Raw genomic sequence first — 17,593 nt, forward strand, 5'->3', positions numbered from 1 at the left:
TACAATTTTGGTTTTGCAATAAAATAGAAACTTTCTGAGTAAAGTGTACTAAAAGAAATATGGCAGCTTCTCTCCTCATGTTGCTCAATGGGTGGTTAGATTCTCTTCCACTTTTCTTTCAACTCTATAGCAATATCCTTCATTTCTGTTTTTTTTAAATGAAGTTTACAAGTTACATTTGTATTGAAATACTCAAAATATCTCTCCCTGTGGAATGAGAAAGAAAAAACTAATGGTATATCTAACTTAAAATATTTATTCCTATTCCTATGATCTTTTGGATGAGAGAGGCCAAGATCTAGAAATTTTTAAAGAAAACATTCATATTTGTATGCACAGTGTGTGAGTGGACCTACCACTATGTTGCTGCTCAAAAGAAACTTATGGAATGGGTGAATCCTAGCATCTGAGCTGAGAGTACTGTACAGGCCTGCTGATTACACTCACCTCCACTTTAATATCATTTTCTAACTCTGCATCAAGGAAATCCAAAGTTACTGGCTCCTGAGATTTGGGGTTCTACACAGAAAATAATAGTAATTAGGCATATATGATATTGCAAAATGGTGTTGCATATAGAATGAAGCAATGGATAAATATGAAATTAATTCCATAGAGTTACTTACCTAAGGTGCACTAAATAGCTGACAAAATAATTGCACGAAGGTATATTTTTTCATATATCTAATTAAAATTAATAATAAATAGGCTGGGATTTGAGCTTTCAGTGTAACAAATTTTAATTAATCATAGACTAAAAACAGTCTCATTTTGAGTGTTGTGATAGCTGCTACATTTACAATCACAAGTTCTGTGGGAATCTAACTTCTGAAGATCCACTCACTTTTTAAAATTAGGATGGGAAAGAAGCATAATATAGCCATGTGGATAATGTATTTGGCAAGAAAATAAAGGCAACATATAAGGAATGTACATTCTTTATTTGTATTCTGTAAAGAAATAGGAAATTCTATAAGGGAAAATGTTTTAAAAACTATGTTTGGATTTGCTGAGTAAAACAAACTCTTCTAAACTTATTCTTTCCACTTAAAAGGCATACAGGAAAGATAAAAATTTGCTTCATATATTTGAATATCAGAAATTTTACTTTATCTTTTACTAAGTCAAAGCAAGACAGTTTTTAAAATAAGATCTGTGGTCAAGTCATAAGAACTTTAACAAAGATTAGCTATTACAACTAAAGTCTAACTACAATAAAAAACGGTTCCCTAAACACTGTTTCCTGCATTAACATCTCCTACTACTTCTTCCTGCTGGTGTGCAACAAGAAAATTCACTCTGGAACAAGGCAGATTATTTATTTATATAACTATATTAAATGAAACTGTTATCCTGGTGAACTTACCTTATATGACATTTAAAGAATTTCTTGATCATAAAAAGAAGACTTATTGAACTAGTGATAAAAAAATATAGTGATTCTAACATTCTAGGAAATGTAACATGCCATAGTGGAATCTCAAAGTTCACTAGAACATTAAATGATAATAAGTGTCTATAATTTTATAATTCAATAATTTTAGAAACTGGATTTTTAAATATTTACTAGAATACCACAAAAATATAGTTAAAATCAAACACATTATGCTCTATTAATGCAAGGTCACTGGAATTTTAATAATTTCAGCCTCACAAGGCTCTTTTGAAATATGTTCAGATCATCACTATTTTAAACGAATGTTTTAGGAGGATTGACAACCCAAGCTGATTTAGGTAATTAGAACTGTATTAAGATTAAACATCCTATTTATGTCAAATGCTAAGTAACACAGTATACATGGCATGTATTTATTTTGTAATTATGACAAAAATGCCTTCCTTCAAAGTAACTCCATTTAAATAATGAAAATTTAGGATTCCCATGGGTTTTGATGAATGGGGATATACTTAAAGGCAGATTAAAAAAAAAAATTCAACTGTGTCCAGCACTTTCACTGAAAAAATATTTACTGCTTATGAACTCGTTATCTAGAATTAGAAGTTTCTGGAATATTGAAAATAAGTATTATATTGTTCAACAGATGAAAATACCATTATTTGGACAGCATCTTACTGCCTCAGAAGCAAATATTCATTTGGAGTGTAGCATATTTCACAAAGAGAAAAAAATTAATACTGAAAATATTATAATCCTTTGTTTAAAAACAAAACCAAGAAAGACTCTAACAAAAGGACCCTCTAAACTTTCAATTACAATATTATTATTAATATAAGTTACAATATTATTCAGAATTGCTTTAAAGCCCCAAGAAATGAATCATCACCACACAGACACCATATACTATTAAAATTAACAAACTCACTGCAAAACAAAATCAAAAAATCAAAATGATAAGATATAGACATAAATAAGAATATTATCTTACATGCAATGGATAATGCATAGCATGATCAGACCCAAACAGCATGCATGGAGGAGGCATTATCAGGAAGAATTGGCAATATGAAGATCATGTCCCAATCCAACATATAAAGACACAGAGAAGAAAATGAAATCATCAAAGAAAAATGTCAATGCATAACTTCTAGTTTTTAAATGGCAATCTGGCTGACCATTTTTTAAAAGACCCACCATAGGCACAGTGACTGAAAAATTCAAAAGCAGGATCTTCTAATAAGAAAGCACCATGAGAATACTGAGAACTTCAGTCCCTGCAGTCCCAGTACTTTTGCTTGGTATTTTAAATACCTAACATTTGTAAAATTTGAATATCAGCTGACACAACAAACATACCATTTATGGAACTAAACTAAAAAGCAGAATACAACGTTGCCAAACAAATCTTAAACTGAAATAATTAGCTAGTATTATTAGAAATACTCCATAGTTTAAAAATTATTCTCAAAATTCAGATAAAATTTTGTGTGGTTGCTAGTTTGCCATTTGGGATTTTCTTAGAAGGAAAACAAAAATAAAACAAACCATTTTTCAGGTTGTTTATTTTTAAATTGTATCATAATATTCACATGCAATATTTGAAAGTATGGCAAGAATAAAAATACACTAAAGTGTACATGAATGCAAGAAGTATAATTTAAGATAATGCACAACAAAGAAACATGCAAGGAGAGTAACATAAAACAATTTATCAAGAAAAGACATAAATATAATTTTAACCTCTACAGGAATCATAAAAGATGTGGAAGCCTGATGCAACAACATGAAATTCAGACTGTCACAATATTCTAGAGCTCGACGGGGATGAAAGCTTCTTTTAATCCAGTGGCTCTGCACTTTAGAACCAGCTGGGAAGCCTTAAAAACTACTCAGAAGCCTGTGTCACACCCCTAGTTAAATTAAACCAGAATTTTCAGGAGCTGGTGCTGAGGATTAATATACATATTTAATTTCCTAGGTGAATATACTCTGTAAGACAGAAAACAATTGCTTGTTCAATTCTTCTGATTTTCCGATGAAGGCACTGAAGCACTATGGGGTTTAGGAACCTAACCAAGGATACAGTGTTAGCTGTAAGTAGAACCAACTTGGAACTCAGTTCTATGAATTCATAACTTAATGACCTCTGTTTAATATCGTACTACCTTTGCCCATTATGTCACCAACCAACTTTTTTTTCCCAGAAATATTAGGCTTACATAAAAAAACGAATAAAATAAGTCATGTTGAAATTCCTTTGCAATTCTGGAATTCTCTTACTAAACTGTAGGAAGTATCCTTTTATGATAATTATTTTTAGTGTGCTTATAGAAATACTCATAAATAAAATATCATTTAAATTTTGTTGCCAACAGATAAAAGATTTTGCAATGAGTCTGCCAGGTGATAAAAATTCACAATACTTATTGGCAATTTGGGACATTTTTACATAGCTAAAGGGAAGTGTCTCTAACTTCTAAAAGATATACTTTAAGAGAAATTCAAAGAAATTTTGGCTTAAATTTTATAATTTACACAACCTATCACATCAGGACTGAAATTTTATTTCCAGTTTGAAGTTAATTTTGCAAGCAAATTGTTAGGATTTCATGGATTTGACACTAATTTCAGAATATTTAATAGCAAGTTTATTTTTTAGAAGCCATTTAATTATGATTATGCTGATTCACATTCTTATTACATAATTTGATAGCAATCTTTAGTTAGCAAATGCATACCCTCTGCCATCATCAGTAACATTTTTGCTGCAGTTTATTGAGAAATGATGCTCATTTCCATCTCATGCTCTGAAGCTTGATGTCAGGTAAGGCGGCATTAATTATATGCTTTTACACAAAGAAGCTTAATCTCAACTTTGATTTAGCGAATTTGAAGGCACTGCTAACATCATTCACAGTTACCTGAACATTGGGTCTCCTTTTTCTTAAATTAATTGTTGGTATACCTACACCAATAGGCTGAAGCAACAGAAAGATCATAGTTCATACTACATATCAACATAGATAAGGGTTCTACCCTATCATCAATTTTGGTAGGCATTTCCTTGGACAGGAACAGGTATCATAGAGTTCATGCTGAGGCCATAAATAAAATTGAAGCTTAAAAATACTTTTAACAAAACGTTAATATTTTCCTTTTTGTCTAGAAAAGTTTATATTTGGGAAGTGAGAAGGATTGTCTGTCTCAGGTTTTATGCTCACTTAATAAAAGAGAGAAAACTTTTAGCATTTACATGATTAAAATATAAAAATATACAGATAATGAGAAGTCTTAATCTTAAATCCTTAAAATTTGTGCTTTTGTTTCTGAAGTGATACCAAATGTCGTATCTGTGGAACTAATGGAGAATTCAATCATAAAACAAGATTTATTTTAAATATTGACTTCCAAAATGTAGATTATTATGCACTATTTCCTGTACAGTAGATATTTCTTAAGATTGATCAAGTTGAGATACCTAATAAATCTGGTTATTTCAATGAAACAAAGTGAAAGAAATTTAAAATGCATTTTGGAATAAAGCAGAATACATAATCTAGCATTTGTCAGAATGTGGTCATGGCAGACACAGGACACTTTGAGAAGTAAGGATTACTTAAAAAACTGGATATGCAGAAGATTCATAGCTACTTTATTTACTGATATTCTGTGCTTTTTAAAGGACACTTGTACTACTGTCTACAAACTATAAAACCATATGGAAATAATTTGAATTATGACTACAGTTTCAGAGAGAAAGCACAGACATTCATCTAAGAATACTTACAAAAATACTAGACTTTGACTTGTTAAACAGTAATGGTTTCTATAGAACACAGCATTGTTTTCCTTTATTTCTATTGGTTGAGTTCCTAATGACAGAAGTAAGATTAATCTTGTTACTATACTAGCTGTTACTATATTGGTCCTCTCTATTTGTCAACTTCTAAAAGAGCTGTTTTACACTGTATGATACTTTTATGAAGTTCTTCTATCTGTATAGCATGCAGTATTACTTGCAAAATGGAAATCATAATGTTTAGCCTGTTAATGATGAGAATTAACAAGTATATTTAATTTACAAGCATGAATTTCAGAAAAAAAATTCACAGATTGTGCCAACATGTTTTTAATAATTTTCTAAAACACTAGTTTTCTAAATGTTTTTGCATACTTGCTTTTAAAAATTACCTGCATAAAACTATGAAAAGCTAATGTAATTCTGAAGAATCACCTGAGTTGTAATAAGGATTACTGTAGAATTTATATTTTTTGTAATCACATGAATATTAGTAAATTATTCTAAATATGAGCCAAATATATGTTAACTGAAAGACTAATAAATTTTTTTTCTACATAAATACTGGTTTTTAGAAGAATGCAGAAAAGGGAAAAACCATTTTTAAATTATTACCTCTGAATGATAAATTTATATATGTATATATATCATATGTGTAATATTCTCATTATTCTTTTTTATTATTTTGTCTATGGTATATTTTACCTCCTTTTAAGGAATGGGTTAAGACCTATAATCATAAAAATGGGGATCTTTCATACCCTTCAACATAGTACATTGTTATTGCTTTTAAATCACTTTAGTTAAGGGAATATAACTTAAAATACACTTATATATACAAAGACCAAACAATAATACTACAAATTAAAAAAAAAATAAAAAGGTTGAGGAAGATAAAATTTGTCCTTTCAACTATGGCAAAATCATAAAATGTTTATAGCCAATCACAAATAATTCTATTAAGAGGAGCAACATGACATGTTTATAATGGCCTGTGATATCCTAACAATAATGCGAAGTTACTCACATTGATGATAAAATGACATTAAAAATAATGCAGGGTGATCAGCGGTTACATTTGATTCACAAATATTTAGATCATGGTGGATTTTACATGGAAATAATTTCCAAAGTGAGAAGAATTAAGATAAAGACATTAACTAAAACCATTTAATATGTTTTTGCATTCAGTATCAGTGGTTCTTAATTACTATGGATTTGAGAAATACTTAAACAGCTCAACTTACTTGTGAATGTATGTGTTTGCACATACTTCATGTCCTAACATATCACTAACATTAAATATTCACTGAAGAAGACAAGGTAGTATGAGTAAGTCCACAGACATTTCCTTCCAGCATGGTTTAAAGTATCCTCAGTATTCAGAGCTAACCATTAGCTTTGTATAAGGTACAATTATTTAATATGATTTTGCCAATTTTTACTTCTAGATAAATGCATTTCACTCTATGTGTGAAAAATTAATGAAAAGTGAAATAAGTTGGTTAAGATATTTAGAAAAATATTTTCTATCTTGGGCAAACAGGGCAAAACCCAAGAAGGATAAAAGGTTTCATCTATGGAATTTTATCACTTCTGGTCAACTCGCTGATTAATAAACACTTTCCATTTCTGAAGCCCATCCGGTGAGTTTCACTTATTGAATTGTTTACATACTTTTACAAGACTGCATGAAAGTAGAAATAAAAACACTCTGGGAGATGAAAAGGAGAAAGAATTACCAGAAGAAAACAGCCATAGAAAACATAGCCTGTGCTTCTATAATGCAGTCAGCAACCCTCCGGGGCAATCTCCTTCAGTACCTTAAAGTTTTACTCAGAGTCCCAAGGGGGATGTGTGACACTAGGCACAGGGGGCGATAGTAGTTATATTTGAGATAGGAATATTGGTTAGCTAAAAATATTGGATAGGAATGTTGGACAGCTAAATTGGAAAGAGAAAATGAAAACTGCTTTCACACTTACCATATATTATAAGCTGTGGTCTTTTCATCTATTAACATTACAAATATAACATTTCCATATATTTAGTGCTCTCCAGTGAATTTAAAAATGACAAAATCTTAAGAACATTACTCTTTAAAGAATACTAATCAATGCAAACATTTATATACATACCTTTGGCTGAAGATTTGGATGTAATAAAACATAACCATTAGGATCAATTGCAAAATAATAGCCATTGGGGCACAGCTGAAAAATAATGAAACAATTTAGAGACCCCCTGAGTCACAATCAGAAATCTACATTCTATAAACAAATAAAAATTCATAAATACACATTTTAAAGCATGAAGGAGGAGAACATGGTATCTTTATATTTTACTGTAAGGATCTTTTTTAACATTGATTCCTTTGCTAAAATAACTGCACATCATTTTTGAGAATTACTTCAGTGCTTTACAGACAAGTGAAATTACTACAGAGCTTTAAAAAAGAAAAGCTACCCAAACAGTAAATTACATCTTACTGTAAAACGTGGTGTTAGTCTTTTAATATCTTCCAACGACACATCAACTCCCATCACACCAAGAATTAACTGGTTCTATAATAAGATAGCAGAAAGGTAGTGTATTTTATACTGAAAATTTACATACTTCTACATAATTATTATATTCATTCATCCTTTTGCTTGAAAATAGTTGTATTCAGTACTCGTTTAAACACACATATAAGGGTGAGGCCATTTTGTTATCAATTTACAATGATTCTCAGCTTTATTTTCTCACAACTTTATCATTATTATTATTTAGCTTAAAAAATGAAATTTTGATTGAGGCGAAAATATGATATATAAAATTTTTTATTTGATACTTGTACTCATTACCCCAAATATTAATTTTAATTGGTACTGTACAGTCAGCAGCTATAGCTATGTGTGTGTCTGTGTATGTGAGTACTTTGTGTTGTACTATGATTAAGAAATCACAAAGAAAGTCTAGCTTAAAGATACTGAGCAATACGGAAAAAGAAAACTGGATTTTTGCTATGACCGTAGCTGTTTGAGTATAACTATCCTGGAGTATGTGACCTTATTGGTAATAAAAGAGTGGAAATCCTCAAAACAACTGTTTCTGGTTGCAACTAATGTCTTCTAAATGCCGAACAATGGGCACTGCTGTTTTAGTTGTAAGTCAAGGAGGCTGTGCGGCAAATTGCTGTCATAATCTTCTATAGGACGTGAAGATGGAAATGGTGTTAAAATTTAGAAGCAGGAAATTTTAAGTAGAATTAAATCAATTATAAAATAAACTGAAATGTTACAAAGAAAATGATAAAATCCAGTCAATAGATATTCAAACACTTTAAACTTCATGTAGGTGCACACAGTGAGAGAAAGTTATGTCAGTATCTATGCTCTTTTCCCATGAACCAATCCTAGTCTGGGCAAAAACCCCAAATGAAAGCAACCCCACAGATAGTCCATATGAGGAATTAGAGAATTACTTACTCCTTTGTGAGTTATAATATCTAGAACCCGCAGATATTTAAGAATGGTAATGGGCCCCCAAAGAGGAATAACAAACGTTCACTATGGCCATGTTATTAAAATAAGGAGTTCAACTGAAATTTATAATAACTGAAAAAATAATGCTTAAGTGCAACACACCTCATTGTACCATAAATGGGAAATAAATTTCCCTCAAATCAGGAATGTCAACCAAACTATAAAATGAGTATAGCATTAAAAAAATCTTGAATTCTCCTGCATTCTTAAATTCCTTCTGATGCAGACTATGAAATAGGAATGCAACCCTACTTTTAAGCCAGATGTATATAAAGAATAAGTCACAGAATTTAACAAGTACAAGAGACATGTTTTCCAAAACTCTGAGAATTTTAAGTTGGTAGCATTTTGTTGCACTGAGAATATTACCAATATAGAGAAATCAAGGTGATTATGAAACTTGTTAAGTATTTTTCCTGAATCTTAAAAAATAGAAAAGAAAATAAAGAGCCCTATTCATTAAAATCAGCTCCTTAAGTAACATGATGATTTAAAAGAACACTGTTTGCAAGGAGTTGGAGGAGGAATGAATAATTCAATAATACCTGATACAAACATCACCATGGTTTTGCTCTTTGGATTTTTCTTTCTCAACTCCATGGATATATTAGATGCATTTTAAAAATGTACACGCAATAAGTATTGCCCATTTATCTTGTAACTACCCCCAGAGTCTGAACTTGTGTTCTCATCAGGTCATAGTTACATAGAGTTAAGCTGAATCTTGGCTCTGGGGAAACAGAGAACTTGACCTGCATTTCCTTTTCCCAGGTGGTTATCACAAGAACAGCTGTGGCCTTTTATTCTGGCCTCACAAGATGGTTACAGTGTATGTACTTCCTTATAGAATTATCTTATCTACACTGAGCTTCAGCGTCATAGTTTATCATTTATTATTATTAATTTTATCAATTAACTTTTAACCTTTAAGTTTGTCTTATTTTCCACTTGGCCAGTTATGTTGAAGACCGGAAGAGTTCCAGTAATGACAAGTCCCAGTTCCTAAAAATAGATGCCAAGAGCAAAGGAAAATTAAAATTACAATTTAAACTCTGTCATTCTGCATTTCGTCTTTGATATCTGACACTGCATTTTATACTTTAAAAAGAACCGCAAAAAAATCTGCTAATTGATTGTAAGCTTATTTTATTAAAAAATCAATGAAAATGTCTTGGAAATAATCAGAGTAATAATTAGGCAGCTATTGAAGCATGCAACATCTAAAACAATACTCTAAGAGAGCACTGAAAATAACTTAAAATTAAAAAATATCAAATGACACTAAACATTTCAGTAACCCTGCTCCCCCACTCTTTTTCCCACAGTGGTCATTTGTGTGATATCAGCGGCCTTCGTGAGCAGAGTGATATTATATTGTTTCAAATGATTTATTCACCTTCCTTTGTTGTAGGTTCATTCTTAATTTTTTTTATGCCCTAAGCCAAAGGTTTCATGCTGAATCACAAACATGTAGTAGAAGGATATTATAAACAGAAGAAATATGCTATTGACACTGCATTTCTGGGATAGTCTATGTAAATTCATAGTGTTCAAAAGAAGCAACATTGCTTTTAAATAGTGTCCAAAATGAATAGTAGCTTTTGACAAAGTAAAATGATGTAGAAAACTTGTTAAGCATCAAATATCAAAGTACAGTCTGAAGCAGTTTAGTGTAACAAAAATAATGACACATTACTCATCAGATGCAGAAAATTTCATGTTAAATTATTCCATGGAGGTTAGTTGAAATAAACTGGTTTTCAACTCAGAGGTTGCATTTTTTTATTACAGCCATCTGTGACAGTTACATACTCTATTTACCACTATTTCTTATCAAAACTATACTTTCAATAAAATTACTTTTAAGTCACATTGAACAATTATTGTGTTGAAAATTTTGAATTCACTGAGAAAATATTAGTAACCCTCTTGTGAATAATGACCCCACATCCAAATCTCATGACCCCTGTTCTAAATCCAGAAACAGCATGGTCTCATAGAGAAAATCTCTTAGGCTATGGTTTATAATTGTGCATGTGGGAAGCCCAAAAACAACGTGAACTGAATAAGTGAGGAAGGACAATCAGAGACAGACTTTCAGTACAAGATAACAAATCGTGACAAATAAAAGCAAGCAAACAACTACACTTAGGATAGATAATATATATTGTGTTCTCTAATCAGGCTAAAGCAAGAACATTTGACAGTGCACACGTTAAATATGCAAATTAATATTCAGTGAACATTTCCCACCTCAGTAAAGTCAGATTAGAGATAATTTATAAAGCTAATATACAAGAGAGAATTCAGTAAAGATTCCTTTTCACAAATCTCCTGAGTTGTAATGTATGTGCATGGTTTTAAAATGCTAGCATGACATGGTATATCCAGATGCAATCTTCATTTGTGTCACTGTCACATTGATCAGAATACTGTATTTTCCTTCTAAATACAGTAAATATGTGCCCTAAAATGAGACACTCAATTCTAGCATATGATATAAAATTACGGATGAACTCGCTGATACCTAATTCTTATTTTCTCCCTCACTTATTAGACCAAAAATCCTGTACTCTATTCCTAGGCACTGTGCAAGTCTAGGGAATGAAAAAAAAGAAAGAAAACAAGATTTATGCTCCTTTGGATTATTTGATACTTATTTTCTAGGACCCAGCTTTTTTCATCTCTCTCTCTCTCCTTTGGTACAAAGAATCTCAGTTTATCTCCCAAATAAAATGAACCCTCCACAATATCATCCTGGTCTTGTTTTGGTCCTTATCCCCCATTACCTCTGAAAGTGACGGAGGTACCGCTCCGTCAGGATGCCCGGCGCCTCCACGGCCTTCATGCCGCACCTCCTCTATGCGCTTTCCCTCAGCGTCAGCTGTGGAGACCTGACCCGGACTCGCATGGTTGGCTAAAATATCACCGACTTTCTGACCTCACCTTGATCCATCTGCAAATATATGGCTTTTTTCTTCTGAATTTACAGAGCTCTTCTCATTTTTCTCATGGTATTTATTACATTTTATTTTGCATATTACCTTTTCCTTCTTAATGTAACTGTTAATTTGACTGGCATTTATTTTGAATCTGCTGTGTGCAGAGATTATCAACACATAATTAGACATACAAGATGGGTCACTTTTCATTCTCTAGTTAGCAAAAAGAATGCTCTGTGGGTCCGCTGACTAGCCAACACGTGCCTCATTTTTTTTTTTTTACATTTAGTTTCAGCTTATCGAACAGCATTATTTAGAACCAAAATCTCCTTCTAAAGTCATTTGTGCTATCAGGAAGAACCTTACCAACAATGCTGACATGCTGGTTAATGAGCTTCTGCTCATAGGAAACACAACAGGACATGATTACTGACTCCCCCTATCATACTCTGTCCCTGATGGATTTGGGAAAGCGAAACATTCTGACCGTGCCTTTAGATGACCATGTGACCTTAAATAAATATGTGACGTCAGGAAGGAACCCTGGACGGTAATTTTAGCCAGGGCTTGAGGTAAGCAGGCTTCACTTTATCTTTCTTAGCATGCAAGGCTGCTGCTAACTGTGTCTATTTTTCTTCTAACTTCCTGTATGTGTTTATTTTATAAGAACCAAATGATAAGTAATTCTAAGTGGGTTGCATTTTGTCCTTGGGGCTCATTGCATTCAGAAAAGAAAAGTAGTATCAGCATATAAGTGGACTCCAAGTAGGAAAAAGGGTTACTGAATCAGCATTTACTTTTCAGGGCTCACTGTTTTGATTCTCTTTGATATAATAACATCAGTAAAATCACAAATCAAGTCTTCTCATTAAGTTTAAGCATATGAATACATCTTAATTATGATAATTAACATTTATAACTTTCACATCAGGAAAATAACAATTACATTGAAATAAGATTTCTCAACTTTGGCCACAGTGACTTGGTGAACTGGGCAATTGTGTTGGGGGAGGGGCTCTTCTGTGCACTGCAGGGTGTTGGGCAGGATCCCTGGGCTCATTCCAGTACCAGACAGCAGCAAGCCCTCCCCATCCCTGTGAGGACAATCAAAATATCTACAGATACTTCCAAATGATCTGTGAGAGGCAAAATCAGCCCCACTTGAGAACCACTGCTTTGAAATATGATGAAACACCTGTTTGAAAATTTCACTTGTGCAATGCATGATTCAACACATTTTTATTGTTTCACATTAGATTTGATCACCTCAGTGGCCTCTTTTCATAAATATCTGGGGCTGTATCTAAATCAAAAGATTGTAAATGAAGAGAGGTGATTAGGTTTGTGATGATTCAAGTAGGGTAAGACACTTGCCCATCTAGTTGCACGCGCTTCTGAGTTCCAGGGTCCGACTTGAGTTGTGGAGGCTATTTATACAAGCTTCATTAGCTGAAGTCTACTTTAGAAATACTTTTTCCAAAATTCTTTGTTTAAAATCTTTAGTAATAGGTACTAATTCACATGTTAGTATTTACATAAGAATTCACAAAGCATTTGAAATGCCCACAGATTTAAGATTTGAGTTTTGAAATTCCATATTCTCAATGGATCAACTAGAAAAATTAAGAGAACACTTTACATTTGTGGTTCTCCACTACCCACAAATCCCAGTTTTTATATAAAATATCTGAATTCTAGCAAAGAAGGTTGTGATAGAAGGCATTTTAGACAGGATTTAATCAAAGAGGAAAGAGAAATGTCACCTATAAGGCCGAGAAAGAAGCAGGAGTCACCGTGTGTTTTTGTTAGTGGCAGTCTGTTGAGGAATAGCCAATCTCTTACCAGCGCATCCAGGTACACATTAGTCCACTGGACTTGCTTAGCTTTGTCTCCTGCTAAAACCATTGGTCTTCCAAGAACATCCAAATATTCCTGTTTATTAAAAAAAGTGTTTTTCAGTGATTGAAACTACAAAGGCCATGTTGAAAAATATATCTACCCATAGGAAAAATCATCTACTCAAACATGAATATGAAATAAAAGTTGTTTTGAGATAAGTATATAAGCATTTAATTCTTACCTGGCAACTTCATAAATAGTATGTCTCCATACTCTGAATCAACAACACTTGAGTTATATTATTTGTACAATATATCTACCCTAGTATTTTTCTAGTAACAAAATATTCTCTTTCTTAAGTACAGCCAATGATAAGTGAAATACATTCCTTGTGAATTGTTTTATGTTAATCTAAACTACTTAAGGCTCAGTGATTTACTGATAGAAATGCACAAATTTGAAATAATGAAACAGCCACATATTGACTTTTAGATCACAGATTGTTTGGCTGAAATTCAAAACTACATTTAAACAAATCAAAAAATAAATGAAATACTGTGCCAAATCAAGACATTAGACTCAAATGCAGCTGCTGTTTCAACATTCAATGCATTCAGTATGCATTTCTGCAAACACCAGTTATTTATGCTAAATTTTGACTTAGTCTATTTTGTAGATCCTCAATTATATTTAAGATTGAGTAATGATTTTAAATAGTAATTTATGAATATTTAAACATAATACATATTTAAATCAACTTAATTGCTTCAATCTACAAAGTTATTTAACAGGCATGTTTCCAACTCGTGTAGAAAAATTGTCTCCTTGTTATAAGTTTGTTTTAAACAGGTAAATGTATCTTCAGGTGTTATTTGTGAGGTAATCTAAAATTTGGCTACGACCTTGTGTAACCTGTCCAAAATAATTATTGTTTAGTTTTCTGTGTGGTACCTACAACTTGAAAGAACTCATTTAAATGATATGCAATAGAACCAAGTTCAATTTATATGAGATGAGATTGTTAGTAAATTTGATTTTATTTTTTATGACATTTTTAACAACCTGCAAGAACAATATACTCAGTTTTTTTCACCTGAGTTTTAGATGTTCAAAAACACTTGGAACCTTAATGAAATAAAAACCAACATATTATCATGTTACTCAACATTTTGTTACAAATATAATATTATGGATCATTTTTTTCATTCTCCTTATCTCCTCCATATTGAGCATATTTATAGCAGAAAAGAAATGCCTTATGCTGTGAAAAATTAAAGAAATACTAAATAACTATACCTGAGTGTTGATTCTTATTGCTCCAATGGAAGGAATTTCATAATAGTAACCTGAAAAAAAATTATATATTTAATATTATATAGTAATGATGGGCCACAAAATTATTTAATGGCCTTGTAGGAGAAAAGGACATTTTTTTCACTTTTAAATAATCAAGTCCTTTAATATCAATACCCGTGATAAATCTGGAAAAAGATTAATATATTCTCATAAGTGCACTGGCGTTATGGAAAATCTTGCTACATTTCTTAGATTATATAAAATAAGTGTTATCTTTTACAAAGTAGTCAAGAACCTGTCATTAAAAATATTTCATTGGAGAAATTATTAAGATGTATTACTATAAGTATCTGGCAATTATTTATATATCTGTCTAAATAAAATTTTAGTTCTCTTTATTACTATATGATCAATTTATTTTTCAAATAACATCTTGTTTTTTTTCTCTACTCAGAGAAAATATGGGCTCACTACACAAAATCTGAATTACCTAGGAATATGTAAGAATACATTTAAGAAAAACCAATAATCAGAAAAAAATGTGTACATATGTCACACTTTCTCATACCTTAGTTTATATCACTTGGATATTCTTCTATTCTTAATTTTTCATGTAAGATTATATTTGATAAGTAACATTCAATAAAATATATTCCTTTATCAATGTGTAATATGCTCAGATGCCTGAATTTTTATAACATGTGACACTAATGTTGATGTCTGTATGTATGTTTTCTCTAAGGAAACATATTCAGTATCTTATTCTTGGCTTGATTCCTATATAACTTAGCAAGAATTTTGGATTATTTTAAATGATAAAATATAGAACCAATAACTACCAAATTATTTTTCCTGTAATAAAATGTGGTCAAGAGAACCAATCTACTACCTTTATTTTCGCAGGCCATCCACTGAATAGGTCCCCTGTCATAATTATGTTGACCAACTGAAAATGTGAATACACGTACCTGGTAAATTGAAAAACAGATATTTGTTAGGCTGCATAAAGTTTAATTAAGTGGCAAAGCAAAATAGCTGAAATAAAAGCATGTTTTTCAGTTGATTAATGTGACATGAAATACCAAGGCCAGTACATTCAAGAAGGCACCAGAGAGATGGAATGACCCACTATAACCATGGGCGTCAGTTCCTTTGAGCCGCCTTGCACCACATGGCAGGCCTGTGCTGGTAGGAGAAATGGCATCTTTTCATGCAGCCTAACCCTCCCTCCTCTGTCTCACCTGGTTAAAACCACTATCCACATAACTAGGGACTAAAAACAAAGCAACAAACAAAAATCCTGTCAGAGGTATGTGGTTATAAAAATAAAAATGTACACAAGAGGTCATTACACTTTTAGTTGCATTAGGCAATTATATTTAGTGATGGTTTCATTACTTTCACAACACGGAAATATTTAGGATGTACATGTATGCTTATGGTGTTAAGTATATAACTTATTTTCTATAAAAGATGACTGGCATATAGAAATAAATATTTTAAGCTCCTAGGATTTTTAAAGGGAGTGGAAACATTGACTGTGCCTAACATACTATAAAATATGCAAATATTTAAAACTTCAATTAAGATAGCTTTTACATTACGGTAATTTAGAAGATAAATTCAGTTGTCAACAAATATTTAATGAAATGGCTATTTAACACACATTGATTTTTACAATTCAGTTTTCTACGTAAGCCAATATTCTATGTTCAACATAACATTTTAGCTTTTTCTAAAGATAAACATGCAGAAAATCACTTTTCCATGAATTTGTCTGGTTTGAACTATGTTAAGCACTTTTCTCTAATTCATGTCGATTGCCTGTTTGAATTGACATTTTCTAATTGTTTCGTCTGTTTCATCTTTTGCACATGATTGCAGAGCACAAATCTCAAAAGAGATTTCACATCTGTTTTCTGTTCTTTCACTAGTCTTGGCCACACAGAGATCACATCACAACAATCCCTGGCCCAAAATGTACATTGGGGATGTTGCTGTTTTACTTGTAAAGTTTTACATGAGCCACCCTTCAGGCGTCCAGGTTGCTCACAACTAGATGTGTAACAGGCTGTTTGGTGGGCATGCCTGAGTTTTAATCACTTCGAATCACAAGGACACATGGCTGCTTCTGGGATAACAGAAGCTGCTGACACCTACATGCCTCTCCCTCTTTCTCTCTCAATCTCTCAAGATGCAAGTTTCATTTTCTTAAATTCTTCAACTGGGGCATTTACTGGGTTGCCTCTATATTTCAATGTCATGTTACTGCTTACACTGTTGAAGTTACTCCTTCAACATGTGTTTATGAAAATATGGAAATATTTTCATAAACAGGTTGGCCACCCTACCAATAATTCGGTTTAGCTGCCATACCTTAAACCATTGTCATATGAGTTCTAGGCAGGGAAAAAATCCAAATGTTCCAGAAAGCACTTGGGGATCTCCTTCATAATTGACATTGGAAAGCGAGTCTCCAGGTTTTAACTTAAAGTACTGCTTTGTATAGTTGCTCCTTTACCACAAAACTGTTCTAGTAAAATATTTTCCACAAAAGACTTTACAGTAAAAAGAAATAAATGAACAACACTAAATGAATTATTGTATCGATGTCCCTGGAAAGCAAGCATTTCTAAAAACATTGAGGCTACACTTAGACACATACTGCGTGATTATTTTGACTGACGTTATTCATCAAACAGTACCAATAAAGACAACTCAGCCAAAAAACAGTCTTAAAGCAAAACAAAACAACAATACCAACAAAATTTGTTGCTTCATATGTTGTTCT

The 17,593-nt window shown here is 32.0% G+C and overlaps 1 protein-coding gene across 12 annotated transcripts in view; it reads right to left on the reverse strand.

The window, feature by feature from the left end:
• CACNA2D1 (calcium voltage-gated channel auxiliary subunit alpha2delta 1) overlaps positions 1 to 17,593 on the reverse strand; it is a 533,653-nt gene that overhangs the window by 55,199 nt on the left and 460,861 nt on the right. For 4 of the 12 annotated variants that reach the window (XM_036931679.2, XM_036931683.2, XM_036931677.2 and 1 more), the window contains exons 13-20: positions 15,692 to 15,770; positions 14,803 to 14,852; positions 13,510 to 13,599; positions 9,650 to 9,727; positions 7,688 to 7,762; positions 7,337 to 7,411; positions 4,321 to 4,377; positions 448 to 519 (exon numbers count right to left, since the gene is read on the reverse strand). In XM_036931679.2, coding sequence (XP_036787574.2) covers positions 448 to 519; positions 4,321 to 4,377; positions 7,337 to 7,411; positions 7,688 to 7,762; positions 9,650 to 9,727; positions 13,510 to 13,599; positions 14,803 to 14,852; positions 15,692 to 15,770 — 576 coding nt within the window. The remainder of the gene's footprint in view (positions 1 to 447; positions 520 to 4,320; positions 4,378 to 7,336; positions 7,412 to 7,687; positions 7,763 to 9,649; positions 9,728 to 13,509; positions 13,600 to 14,802; positions 14,853 to 15,691; positions 15,771 to 17,593) is intronic. The other 8 variants (XM_036931687.2, XM_036931690.2, XM_036931684.2 and 5 more) reach the window with 3 other exon arrangements.

Source organism: Manis pentadactyla, chromosome 7 (assembly GCF_030020395.1).
Source record: "Manis pentadactyla isolate mManPen7 chromosome 7, mManPen7.hap1, whole genome shotgun sequence".
NCBI lineage: Eukaryota > Metazoa > Chordata > Mammalia > Pholidota > Manidae > Manis > Manis pentadactyla.